Here is a 12288-nt window from a genome sequence, read left to right on the forward strand (position 1 = left end):
AGAAACAAACTTGATACATGTGACAACTGCAGGAGCCTCCAACAATGGCTTACATGAAGCTTAGTTGCATGTCTATGACATATTTGTACGGACAAAACCAAATGAGTGGTTTTGGGTAAGCCTGTCACCATACCAGCATGCTGTAAGGCAAGGTTCTGGAGGATAGAACTGTCGTGCACTGATGGTAGCAGAGGTGGCCATTCTCTCTGTGTGTGTGTGTGTGTGTGTGTGTGTGTGTGCATGTGTGTTAAAATGCCTAAAACTATACTCCATAAGAATTCATCAGGGCTGGAGAGATGGCTCAGAGGTTAAGAGCACTGACTGCTCTTCCAGAGGTCTTGAGTTCAATTCCCAGCAACCACATGGTGGCTCACACCTGTCTGTAATGAGATCTGGTGCCCTCTTCTGGTGTGAAGGCAAACATGTAGACAGAACACTGTATACATAACAAATAGATCTTTAAAAAAAAAGAAGAAAAATAATTCATTTTATTGAATGTTGATCTTTAAAATACTCACAATGTGGCGATTGGTCTAGGAGGCTCTCCTCTGTCAGGGAGAGTGGGCACTGGGTGGACAGTAGGCAAAGGCAAGGGCCTTCTGAGCCAGAGGGTGCCAGGGGTGTGAGGGAAATGGAGGACGTCGTGCTGAGTCCACGTCAGTGCTTCTGCCTCAAGTAGGTGAAGGATTTGGTCACAAAGGGTCTGCAAACAGGCATGGGAAGTGAACTGGGAAGGGGGGTGGCTTAACTAGAGGGATACAGCTGAGACTGGAAGAGGTGACAGAAATGCCAGAGCCACAGGACCTGCGTGAGGACTGCAGGTTTGGAACTGCTGCAGGGGCTTTCAGAAGCGGCAGAGCGACTGTCTTTGAGAGACAGGACCGGGGAGCCTGCACCTCACAACTCAGGACAGCAAGAGCACTCAGCTGCTGCCCACTGATGGTTTTCAATATTGCTGCCAGGCTGAGCTGCACAGTCTCTGTCCCAGGATTCACTGTGGGGCTGTGGATGCACAGGGGATTGTGGGTAGGCAGGCTAGGCTCAGCCCAGGCTAGAGTGTGAGGGGGGCAACAGCTGTGAGTGGAAGAGGAGGCATGTGGAAGAGGACTCTGGGGCTGTGCCACTTATGAAGTCTGGGGCCCAGCTGTGGGTTGTGGCTCCCAGCAGCACCAGGTTTCTGTCTTGGGCCACTTCCTTCTCCAGATTCTGCAGCACAGCCCTCACTCAGGTTTCTTGTGCATCACCTCACAACCAGAATTATAGTTCCCATATCAGCTCAAGCACAGGGCAGGCACACGGGTCTCTTTTCCGGCACACTGAGTAGGGTACCCTGCAGCAGACAGCAGCTGGACAGATCAAATGCTCACACCAGGACCAGAACCAAAACTTCAGACTCTGCCATAGTTCCATGATCTACGAACTGCTCAGGGCCCCTAACCCTGGGGAGTGTGGCGGTTGAAAGCTGACTCAGGGTCACACCTTGCCAATGTCCCCGCTGCAGCTGAAAACTCCATTTGCACAGGTGAGGCCATGCGGTGTCAGCACATTCTGTCCACAAACATCCCTGGTCAAACGTGAGGCGACCCCTCATTTTTTGTGGGTGGGTGTGGTGGCCAGCAGGCAGGATCAGGCATTTCTCTGCTCTGGAGGAAGGTACTTGAGGCCCAGGAGTCTGAAAATGTCTTCCTCAGAAGTTGCATGGAAAAATGTCTTCTGCAAGGAACAAGAGGGTCAGTGGCTGGGGCCCAGATCAGGCTTCCATGCAGTGTAGCTGGAGCCAGGCCATGCTTCCATGCATGGCAGGGCCAGGTCCATGTTATTGTGCAGCGTAGCTGGGACCATGTCATACTACCCGGCAATGCACATTATATTTGAGATTGTGGACCAGGATCCAGGTTATAGGAACCGTTTTTTACCCTAGTTTCTGGCAACTTACCCGCTCAGGATCAAACAGCCCATGGCTGTTCAGCCACAGCCCCTTCTCTTGCCGGCTGAAACGCCGTAGCTCCCGCTCAAATAGCTGGGGAGAGATGGGGAGGACACGTGCCTTTAGCAGGGCTGGCCCATCGCAGGCCCAGGCCCCCCAAGGAACACAAGACCTACCTGGGAGCCAGTCCAGCCAAGAAGAGCAAAGGGGAACTGGCTGCTGGGGGTGACCACAAGATCTACCCTCACAGCTCTCCAGGCTGGACAGGGCTGCAGGCCCCCCACTAAAGCTGCGTGTGGGGGTTGGGGCAAGCACAAGATGCAGAAACTCCTCTCAAAAGCGTCCATGGTGTAGTTCTGCCGCAGGAGGTGGGCAGAGTCTAAGTGGCTGCGATGATATTGGTGATACAGGACAAGTCCCTGCGAGAGGGGAGGCAGGTGTGGCCAGGTGCTGCCCTGGTTCTGGGACGGTAGAAGGCTGGTCAGTCGTCACTGCTGGGCAGGGTGCCGAAGGCCCTCACCTGCCTCTGTAGTTGGCTCATCACTCGGGGCAGCAGCCCCACTTCTTGGCCCTCCTCAGGGTGAGTGATAAGGAAGTCCACATCGTGACCTTCTAACTTCCCCCTGAAAGAGAAAGTTTGATTCTCTGGCTTCAACACCAGGCCATGTTCCCTTCAGTGAGTGGAAAGGCCACCTCGGCATCCACAACTCAAGTCCCTACCTTGGGGAGGAGCCTCGGGTGTACTCGGAAGGGACGGTGGGCCCTCTTACCTCCGGAAACCGCCAGTCAGCGTGACAGTGGCCCCGGGCAGGGTCTGTCTCACAGCGGCCGCCACCAACTGCTGCAGAGCCTCTGCGTCAGCTCGCCCAACTGGGGTGCTCAGGTCCTCGTAGTACTGGAGCCCTGTGGGCAGCACAGCCCATCTTCCTCACAGAGCCCCACCCCCCAGCACACAACAGCCACCAGAGGGAAAGGTTGGGGCCGGAGCAGAGCGAGATCCTACTCACGGTCCACTCCTCCTTTTAAAATAAATTCTTATTTTGAGGTAACTACAGATTCTCATGCAACTGAAGGGAACAAGATCCCTGGTGCCCTTTACTCAACTCCCCCACAAACTGAGTATCATGAAAAACTCCAGTGAGTTTGAGACCAGCACGGTCTATATATAGTTTCAGGCCAGCCATGGCTACATACCAGAGAGCTGGGGCAGAGTTTAACATGTGCCTTATAAGGCCCTAGGTTCAATCCCCAACATTACAACAAAACAAACAAATCCTTCACAGAACTACATGGCACACAGGCTCAAGACACAGCCAGCCCGTTCTAGGTTTCGGCTTCTCCACTAATCAGAGGCAACCAAAAGGTGATAAAAAATACGTGACGAAGATGGGTCCGCCACCTCTCCTTTGGCCTATTCGTCTTCTTGCCTGTCAAAGGGGCACTGCTGTGCCCTCCATGCTCAGTTAAGGAGGTTTAAGCATGAGAAACGGCAAAGCCTTGCACACAGCAAGCTCTTAGTAAACACTGCTGGCCATCCTGTCTACCCTGCCCCCGGGAAGAGACAATTGAAGCAGACAGCACCCCGGAGAGGCCATTGGCAGGCCAGGGCGCCCTTCAGCAGAGTCTCCAGCCAAGACCACTGGAGCGACCAGGCAGGCTACACAGACCAAATACCTGCTCATCACCTGCTGGCTTCCAGAAGCACTCAGGAGCTTCATGCTATCATTTCTCTGTGTTTCCCAGAGAAGGTAACCAAGACTCAGAGAGGTTAGTCCTGAAGCCATGGTTACATACCACGGAGAGGAGTGGACCCAAACCAGGCATAACAAACCCAAAGTTTATAAGCTGTTTCCACTCATGGTGGCACCTGTACCCCAAGACCATGTGCACCAGGCACCACATTGGACAGGCAGGCCCAGACCAAGGCTGTCCTCAACACAAATTGAGATCAAACAGGAGGAAACATGAGGCCCAGATGCCTCGGCAATGTTATGCTAACAGTCACTGAGGAAGAGCCATGGTAGACCCCAGCTCCAGGGAGAAAACCCCAGGGAGGCCATCTACTTGCTACCAGGATCCCTCTGCGCCAGCTGCTCCCCGGCACTCAGGCAATCGTCAGCACGGTCCCCAGCAGAGCTAAGGGCTTCAGTGTGTAGGGCTCCCAGGTCCAGGCGGCTCTGGAAAGTTCACCTGCTTTCTGCTGATGGGTCAGTCTCTGGGGCTGCTCTCTGAGTTCATCCAGGGTTCGCAGGCCTTCCTGGTACCACCGGTTGGCAGTCTTCACACCAACCCCAAAGACTTGGGTGAAGAGCTATGTGGAAGAAGAAGGGATGGACAGGTAGGGGGCAAATTCCACGGAAGGTGTCCCTGAGAACGTTGCCTTCATGCCCAGTGCCACGGGATGAGGACTCAATCCTAGAGTCTGGCCCACCCAGACCACTCTCACAGGGGACTGGACCCACATACCCTGAGAGTAGCCCCACTAGGGACAGCATATTTCAGCTGCCCAACCACCAGAAAACTTCAGGAAGCTCTCTCTTCACCCCTTATAAAAGGTCTGTCCCCTTAATGCTCAGGCTCAGCCTGAGCTTACAACAGATCCAAGGAGTTATCCTGATATACAGGCTCGCCAGGTTTTAGTTCACTGGGAAAATGCCTCCACTTACTCCAGCTGGGATTTACTGTACATTCCCTTCAACAGCCAACCCAAGGAAGAGTGAACAAAGAGGGCGGGTTCAACAGAGGCACAGGAGGCCTGACAGCAGGTGTGGAGAACTTGCTCTCAAAGGTTCAGATGCAAAGGGTCCATGGAGCCCTGGACTAAGAAGCATGTTGCCTGCCTTGGGCCAATCATGGAGAGACTCTCCCAGGAATTTTGGAATAAGACTAAGGCCAGCCCACACAGTAGTCGAGATTGTATACATGGTCCAAACCCTTCTGGGGCTATGTCTCCTAGCAGCGGAGGATACCTATATGTATCAGGAGGATGGAGGCCAGGTGTGGCCATGCACGCCTGTCATCCCAGCACTCAGGAGACAGATACAGGAAGATCCTGAATTCTAGGGCAGCCTCAAATTATATCACAAACAAACCAAACAGAGCTGCCTTGGAGAAGAGCTGTCTCAGCCCTGCCCTTCCTGGGTTTTTCCCAGCCCTGTTTTCCCTGACTGTCTGAACTCACAGTGTAAGACAGAACCTGGCTTTCAAAATCTGGTACTAGCTCGGTAGTGGTGGTGGCACATGTCTTTAATCCCAGCACTGAGGAGGCAGAGGCAGATGGGTCTCTGAGTTCAAGGCCAGCCTGTTCTATAGAGCAAGGACAGCCAGGGCTATACAGAGAAACCTTGCCTCGAGAAAACAAAAACAAACAAAAAAGATCAAGTACCACTCTTGCAGAGGACCTGAGTTCAATTCCCAATACCCAGGTCAGAGAGTCTACAACTGCCTCTATCTCCAGGAGATCTGTCACCTCTGCCCACCTCACTCACCCATATTCAAGTGTACGTGTGTGTACATACATACATACATGTACACCTACCCATGCACGCATTTGTGTAATTTAAAGAATAAACCTACAAAAAACCTAATCTGACACGATGTGAATATGGCAGTGCATTCTGGTATCTCAGCATCTGGGAGGGGAGGGCAGGAGGAAGGTGGGCTCAGCTACAGAGTGTGCTAGCCCAGCTTGGGCTGTATGAGATGCAGTCCACCAAAAACCAACAAACCAGCCCCTGGTGCTGTGGTACTTGTCTGTAATTCTAGCACTTGGGAGACTGAGGCCAGCCTGCACTACAAAACAAAACTGTCGATAGATAGATAGATAGATAGATAGATAGATAGATAGATAGATAGATAGACAGACAGAAAGGCAGACAGACAGAAAGACAGACGGATAGATAATAGGCTGGTGACACTCAGCAGGTGAGGCAAGACTGCCAAGCCTGAAGGTTTGAGTTCCACCTCTGGACTCTACCCAGGAGGAAGGGATCCAACCCTTGCAAACTGCCCTCTAACCTCCACATGTGCCACGGTGTGTGCCTTCCCCAAAGAAATAAACAAAAATTTTAAAAATTAAATCTCCTAGGGGCTGGAGAGATGACTCAGAGGTTAAGAGCACTGGCTGCTCTTCCAGAGGTCCTGAGTTCAATTCCCAGCAACCACATGGTAGCTCACAACCATCTGTAATGAGATCTGGTGCCCTCTTCTGGTCTGCAGGGGTATCTGCAGGCAAAACACAGTATACATAATAAATAAATAAATCTTTAAAAAAAAATTAAATCTGCTGGGTGGTGGCATCATGCTTCTTTAATCTCAGCACCCAGAGGCAGGTGGATCTCTGTGAGTTCAAGGCCAGCCTAGTCTACAGAGCAAGTTCCAGAACAGCCAAGGCCTCACAGAGAAACCCTGTCTTGGGAAAAAAAAAAAAAGGAGTAAAATACTGAGATAACAACTACATTATTTATTTTTACAAGTGGGAGGTCCTCATACATATAATCTCAGCACTTGGGAAGCAGAGGCAGGAGGAGTGCTGAGTTGGGGTCAACCTCAGCTTCAGTACAACAAAGTCTCAAGCCCCTACCCTAGAAAAAAACCAAAATAATATTTCTAGTTACTAATATAATTTTCTGCTAGTATGGATATTTTCTTGAACTTTAGGGTGCCCAGGAGGCAAAATGGAGAAGAGACACCTCTGATTTCCAGTGCATCTCTTTCTCTTCTGCCCAGAAAACCCTCACAGGGGCTGGGGCCAAGGCTGATGGAGAAACCATTCACTTACCTACATCAACATCAACACCACTTCAGCTCAGACTCTGCCTGATCTACCCAGCATGGCCAGAGCCAGGACTCTTGGCTAGCGGACTCTCTTCCAAGCCTTCCCTGACACTCTGACAGTATTCTGCGCAGTGTCCCCCTATACCACAAGCCTCACCCTCCCAGGAGGCCACAATCCACTGCCATAAATCTCAGGCCACTGACCTGCCAATCTGCAGCTACCAAAGGAGAGGCAGAAGGTGTCAGAGCAGACAAAAGCAAAGCACCCAGGTGGCTTCCCTACCAGGTTAGCAGTGAGCAGGCACAGGTACAAGTGCCCCAGGGCCACAGGCACCAGGAATGACACCTGAGACCACAGAGATGGGGTGATACCCATTTTGTTCATTGTGCTCTTTAATACATACAAGAATATTCCATCGGGGGTGAGTAAAAAAAAAAAGAATATTCCATCAAAAAACCAGATGGTACTGCGTAATGCAGAAAATTCCCTATGCTCAAAACAGCCTCTGCCTGCACTCCCCATGGCAGCCTGGTGCCTATCAGGTATCAGTTTAGCTGCCATTTCTTAGTGACCTACTATGACCCCGGGGCGGGGTGAAAAGGCCTTTGCTGGCTGCTTGCTCATGCTGTGGATTGTGCTATGCAGGGTCCTAGCCATCCCTCCCCCCACACACCTTCATGGTCTGGTGCCTTTCTGAGCTGCGAACTTGTTCCACCTCCTCACATGTTCCATGTTCCAGCAGCTCCTGGGACAGGAGACAAAACAAAACTCTGAGCCCGAGGGTGAGGCAATTCCCTCCACACCCTGCAGAAAGGGGCTCTGTGGTATCAGGGACCAGCAGTACTTGGAAGGGAGACTGCACACAGGGAGGTAACCACAGTTGCAAGGCACAGATGGGGTAGCAGGGGCTCCAGCCACAAAGTTCTTCAGGGCTGGAGTTGTAACAGTCAACGGGCCCTGTAATTGGCTCACTCCTCATGTGAGTCTCAGGATATACCAATGTTTACCTTTAGAAACATGTATGACTTCATCTAAAAGCAGCTTTGCCACTATGGGTTCTTGAAGGAAAAGTATCCAAAAGGTCGGTTCAGTGTTGGGTCCTCAAAAAACCCAGACATCCTGGCACTAACAATGGCACCAATGCAGCAGCAACCTCCACGGAATCTGCTCATCCACCCTAGGCCGGGGGAACAGCTCACGTACTGTGAATCTGCGCTGAAGATGGTTTACTGTGGCCTCGAAGTGGCATCCATGTGCATGCCCATACTTCCAGACTGGGCTATGAACCACCAAGTCTCCTACTATCCCACCAGGTCCAGGGCCCCCAACTCCGCACACTCACCCCACTCAGTACGACAAGCACCTACCTGGATTACTCTAGAGGAATGTTCTCCAAAGAGGGGCAGCCCCTGCAGCTGGCTCAGGGATGTGACAGGGCAGGGAAGAGACTTGAGCACCGAGGCTGCTCTGGAGAAGGAGAGGAGACGGCCCTCATTGCCTTCAAAACCTGCTGCCTCTGCCAGTGTCTCCAGAGCCTCCTGCGGGGAGGGCCCTTGGTTAAGGTGCAAAGTGGGCGTGGGACCTTGCCTCAACCTTTTAGCGACCAACCAGCTCTACCCGTGTCCCTGCTCTCTGAGGCAGGGATCTGTTCACGGATGCAGCTTACTGAGAGGGTAGTGTTATGGTGTGTGAGAGGCGTGGGACGCTGACAGGCGTAAGTTGGCATCGTCACTGAGCTTGGGGGCTCCTTCCTGGGTTCAGGTACCTGCAAAAGGGCAAGGCACAGGTCATCATGAAGCTGTAGGACTGGCATGTACTCTACCCCTCAACTCTATATGTGTTGGCTGGGGAACTGAGGTCTCAGAAGCGAGGGAGCTTGCCTCCTGTCTCCTAGCAACCTGGCTCCAGAGCATCTCAAGGACAGGTTCCTGTCAACTCAGTTCATCCCAAGTACTAAGGAAGAAACACCTAAATTATACTAGAAGTAAGTAGGTCCCAAATGCTTACAACAGAGGTGGGATGGTCTAGCCCCCAAATCCCTGCTGTGGCTTCTATTGGTTTCTCAGGGCCCTCTGCAGTCTTGGGAGAACCCTCAGTCCCCACCTCCTCCTGAGGACACTGAGGCACTGCTCTTGTGTCATCTGTCACAGCTGAGCTAGTCATTCACTAGCTCACCTCCAGGTGGTGCCGGACCTCCGCAGGGACAGGCTGCCCTGCTGCCATGCTCTCTGTAAACCAGCTGATGTCCAGCAGAACTGGCTGGGGGCTGCCTGGGAGAAGAGCATCCATGTTCTTCTGCCAGCAGATGGCCTCCTCGGCTGAGGTCTGCTCCATCACCACATGCGTCACCTCTGAGCTGGGGGAAGAGGAGGAGAATGAGACCCAGGGCCTCTGCTGCTCTGCCCTTATACCAAGCTTTGCTTTTGCAGTGCCCTCTGTGGTGGTGACTGTCCTGCTTTCTTCAAATGCCTTCTTCCAGAAAGCCTTCCCAGGCCCTCCTGAGACGGAGGCACACCTCTCCACTCTTCTACCTGGTTCTTAGTGCAGCCACATTCACCAGCCAGTTTGACTGGTTAACTTGTCTGCCACCCTCTGCCGGAGGGAAAGGGGTGCCCTAGGAGCCAGGGCCAGGTGGTTCTGACCTCAATGCTAATTGTTGTTTGGAGACTTGCTATGTAGGACAGAACTCTAGCACCCCTGCAACCAGGATTACAGGCAGGCAACCCACCCTGCTAAGATTTAAATACAGACACAAGAGTCTTGCCCTATTTGTTCAAACCTCAGTGGGCAAACCCTTGCCGCATGCCCCAGGGAAAGCATGGTCTCTATATTTGCTTTACATTGGAGAAATCCAACGTAAACTATTTTGTCGGGCTGTTGTAAAAACGTAGAGCCATGTGCAATCCAAGTTGTTTTCTTCACTCTTATGTGAGTCGGGTGCACCAGTCTTCAGGAACGTTTCATTATTTGCGGGGGAGGTGCAAACAAGCTAGCCAGCCTAAGGAGGCCAGGCTCCAAGTTCCTTTATTACTTTCAGTCGCAAAGTTACTCCATTGCCCTGGGCATGTTCTCTACAGGAGCTGGTTGGTGACTTCTGCAAACTCAGGACATCCTTGACCACTGGCTCACTGGGAGGGAGAGCAGCTAGCAAATATGGCTCACTAACTACTTTTCCTTGTATGGATCTTTAAAAAGTCTCTGGCTTGATGGCATCGTTTTAAAAAAGAGGAACTCCGAGTTGGAGGAAGGTACTGTAACCGCGAAGTGCCAGGCCTGGCTTAGAACCCAAAGCCGCAGGTGCTGCCGTCCGCAGCTGCGAACCATCTCCCGCCCTGGGCCACGGGGGGTCCATACATTGGGTGTCCGGCTTATACCAGCCCCCCCGCGAGGCTGGCATCCCACCAACACCGGGCCCTCGCGGGAGCCGCACACCTGTAGGTATCTAGGATGCGGAAGCCTTTGGACTGCGCCAGACGGGTGAGGAAGGCCCGGCGGCTGCGGCCCATGCGCGGCTCGGCCAGGTAGATGGCCACCCCCGGGAAGCGCACCGGCGGCGGCGCGGAGGAAGCACCAGCGCGGGGTGGGGACTCAGCCCGCACTCGCCGCCGCTTGGGAAGCATCTGGATACGGAACTCAGGAGGCACGGAAGGCCGCAGAACCGAGGAAGCCGAGGTCAGGAAAGGAGGCGGAAGGACAGCGAGGAAGCTGGCGGGGAGAGGAAGCGGAGTCTGCTCCTCTGCGGGGGGTGGGGGACTCTATGCAAATGAGGCGCGCCCCGGGAAGGGTTGGCTCCGCCCCTGAGGCCCCACCTCTATGCAAATAACGCCCGAGGACTCGGCTGCGGCTGTTGACCTCCTCCCTGGGAAAGCCCCATTGGCTTCGCAGACCTTGGAGGGGAGGGCCGGGGTCCGTGGGCGGGGCTTCTTCGACTGGGCGGGCCTTTTTCTTCTCTAGGGGGCGGGGTCTTCACCATCCCTTTCCTATACTCCCCCCCGCAAAGGGCGGTGCCTCAGCTTACCCTGGACCAGCTGCCTCTGTTGGTGACACAGCGCCTGCGCGGCATCCTCTGCGTCTGCAAAGGAGAGCAGATACGTAGTCTGTGAGTGAGCTAACGGACTGTGAAAAAATTTTCCAATCTAATGGCATTGGGACCAGCTGGCCGTCCATTTGGAAAAATAGAAATTGGCCCCCATCAAGTAAATCCCAGATGGATCAAACATTCAAATCAATCTGAAAAGAAACCCAAACTGTACTGGCAGAAACTCGATTTTTTTTTTATTTCTAAAAAATATTTATTAAATTTATTTATCTTTGTTTTATGTGTATACGTGTTTTTGCTTGCATGTGTGGCTGTATAACACGTGGATGCTTGGTGCCTGCTGAGTGAGAAGAGTCAGATCCTGGGAAATGGTGAGCTGCTGTCCCTGTGAATGCTGGGAACCTAACTCAGGTCCCTAACTCAGAGCAATAAGTGGTTCTTAATCATTAAGCCATTTCTCTGGTCCCTTAATAATTTTTTTAAAAGATTTATGTGCTTGACTGTTTTGCCTGAGTGTATATATGTGTACCACGTGTATGCCTGTAAAGAACCAGCCTTCCGAAGGCCGGCGGTGGCGCATGCCTTTAATCCCAGCACTTGGGAGGCAGAGCCAGGCGTATCTCTGTGAGTTTGAGGCCAGCCTGGTCTACAAAAAAAAAAAAAAAAAAAAAAAAAAAAAACAGTCTTCCTCCATCTTAGGCTTAAAAGCCATATTATAGTAGAAAACAAACTAAGTCCGTTCCTGTTCATGATAAAACTTCTGTTTCTCAAGGATTGGGCTATGCCCACCCCCAACCTTAACTACAATGGTTCTGTACTGTCTGTACAGAATGGCAATCATGTCTTTGTTTCACAAAGTTGTTTATAACCATCTTACAACCCTGCCTTTGTTTCAAAAGGTTATATGACTACCTGTTGTGATGACCTTGTTTTGGCCACATGTTCTGTTCTGCTCCTATAACCCCACCTATTTTGCCTGTCAAATCTCCCATTTGGAAATCCCCTACCCATGAGCTGTAAAAGCCTTGTCTTCCTCAAATCCAATGCTGACCCCTCGAACCCCACCTTAGGGGGAGGCAGCCCGTGTTCATGAATAAAAAAATTCGCTTTAATTAATTGCTTGCTTTAATTAATTTGGCCATGATGGTTTGGGTCGGTGGTCTTTCTCCTCTCATCTTGGGGATTAACACCTGGTGCTGGTGGAAATTTGAGGAGCGTGCCAGATCTCCCTGAACTGGAGTTAGGGATGGTTGGGAACTGAACCCAGGACCTCTGCAAGACCAGCAAGTGATCTTAACTACTTAACTGTCTTTCCAGCCCCACTGGAATATCTTTGTGATCTAAGTAACACAACCAACTTGGTAATACTGGAGGGAAAGGATGGCAAGTGGAACCATATATAAATTTACAGTTTGGCCTGGCGAGGTGGCATGCCTTTGTACTGTCGGCACTCCAAGCTGAGAATGGAGGGTCTCCAGTTCGAGAGTAGTTTGGGCTAGCTGTAGGTTATGAGTACTGAGTGTGCTATACATATGTGTGTGCCTA

At 51.9% G+C, this 12288-nt stretch overlaps 1 protein-coding gene and 1 long non-coding RNA gene across 6 annotated transcripts; one reads left to right on the forward strand and one right to left on the reverse strand.

Annotated features, from left to right (window-relative positions):
• Positions 1-470: 470 nt before the first annotated feature.
• On the reverse strand, positions 471-10583 carry Polm (DNA polymerase mu). 5 transcript variants are annotated; one of them, XM_052734427.1, is made up of 11 exons: positions 10137-10578; positions 8880-9060; positions 8371-8469; positions 8072-8242; positions 7378-7449; positions 4118-4238; positions 2698-2830; positions 2448-2550; positions 2104-2346; positions 1937-2020; positions 471-1713 (listed from the first exon to the last, which is right to left on the reverse strand). In XM_052734427.1, exons 1-11 carry the CDS (start codon positions 10322-10324, stop codon positions 1627-1629), a joined length of 1482 nt encoding a protein of 493 aa, XP_052590387.1. In that variant the 5' UTR covers positions 10325-10578; the 3' UTR covers positions 471-1626. The 5 variants fall into 5 exon arrangements, with proteins under 5 accessions (XP_052590387.1, XP_052590392.1, XP_052590391.1 ...); XM_052734432.1 differs by having other exon boundaries at positions 8880-9055; positions 10137-10252; XM_052734431.1 differs by having other exon boundaries at positions 9545-10250.
• LOC128108191 (uncharacterized) lies at positions 10262-11020 on the forward strand. The gene is made up of 2 exons (XR_008217358.1): positions 10262-10376; positions 10705-11020. It is a non-coding gene; the product is annotated as an uncharacterized LOC128108191 (long non-coding RNA).
• The last annotated feature ends 1268 nt before the right edge of the window (positions 11021-12288 follow it).

The sequence above is a fragment of the Peromyscus californicus genome, unplaced genomic scaffold (genome assembly GCF_007827085.1).
Source record: "Peromyscus californicus insignis strain IS unplaced genomic scaffold, ASM782708v3 Scaffold_13__1_contigs__length_99412109, whole genome shotgun sequence".
Taxonomy (NCBI): domain Eukaryota; kingdom Metazoa; phylum Chordata; class Mammalia; order Rodentia; family Cricetidae; genus Peromyscus; species Peromyscus californicus.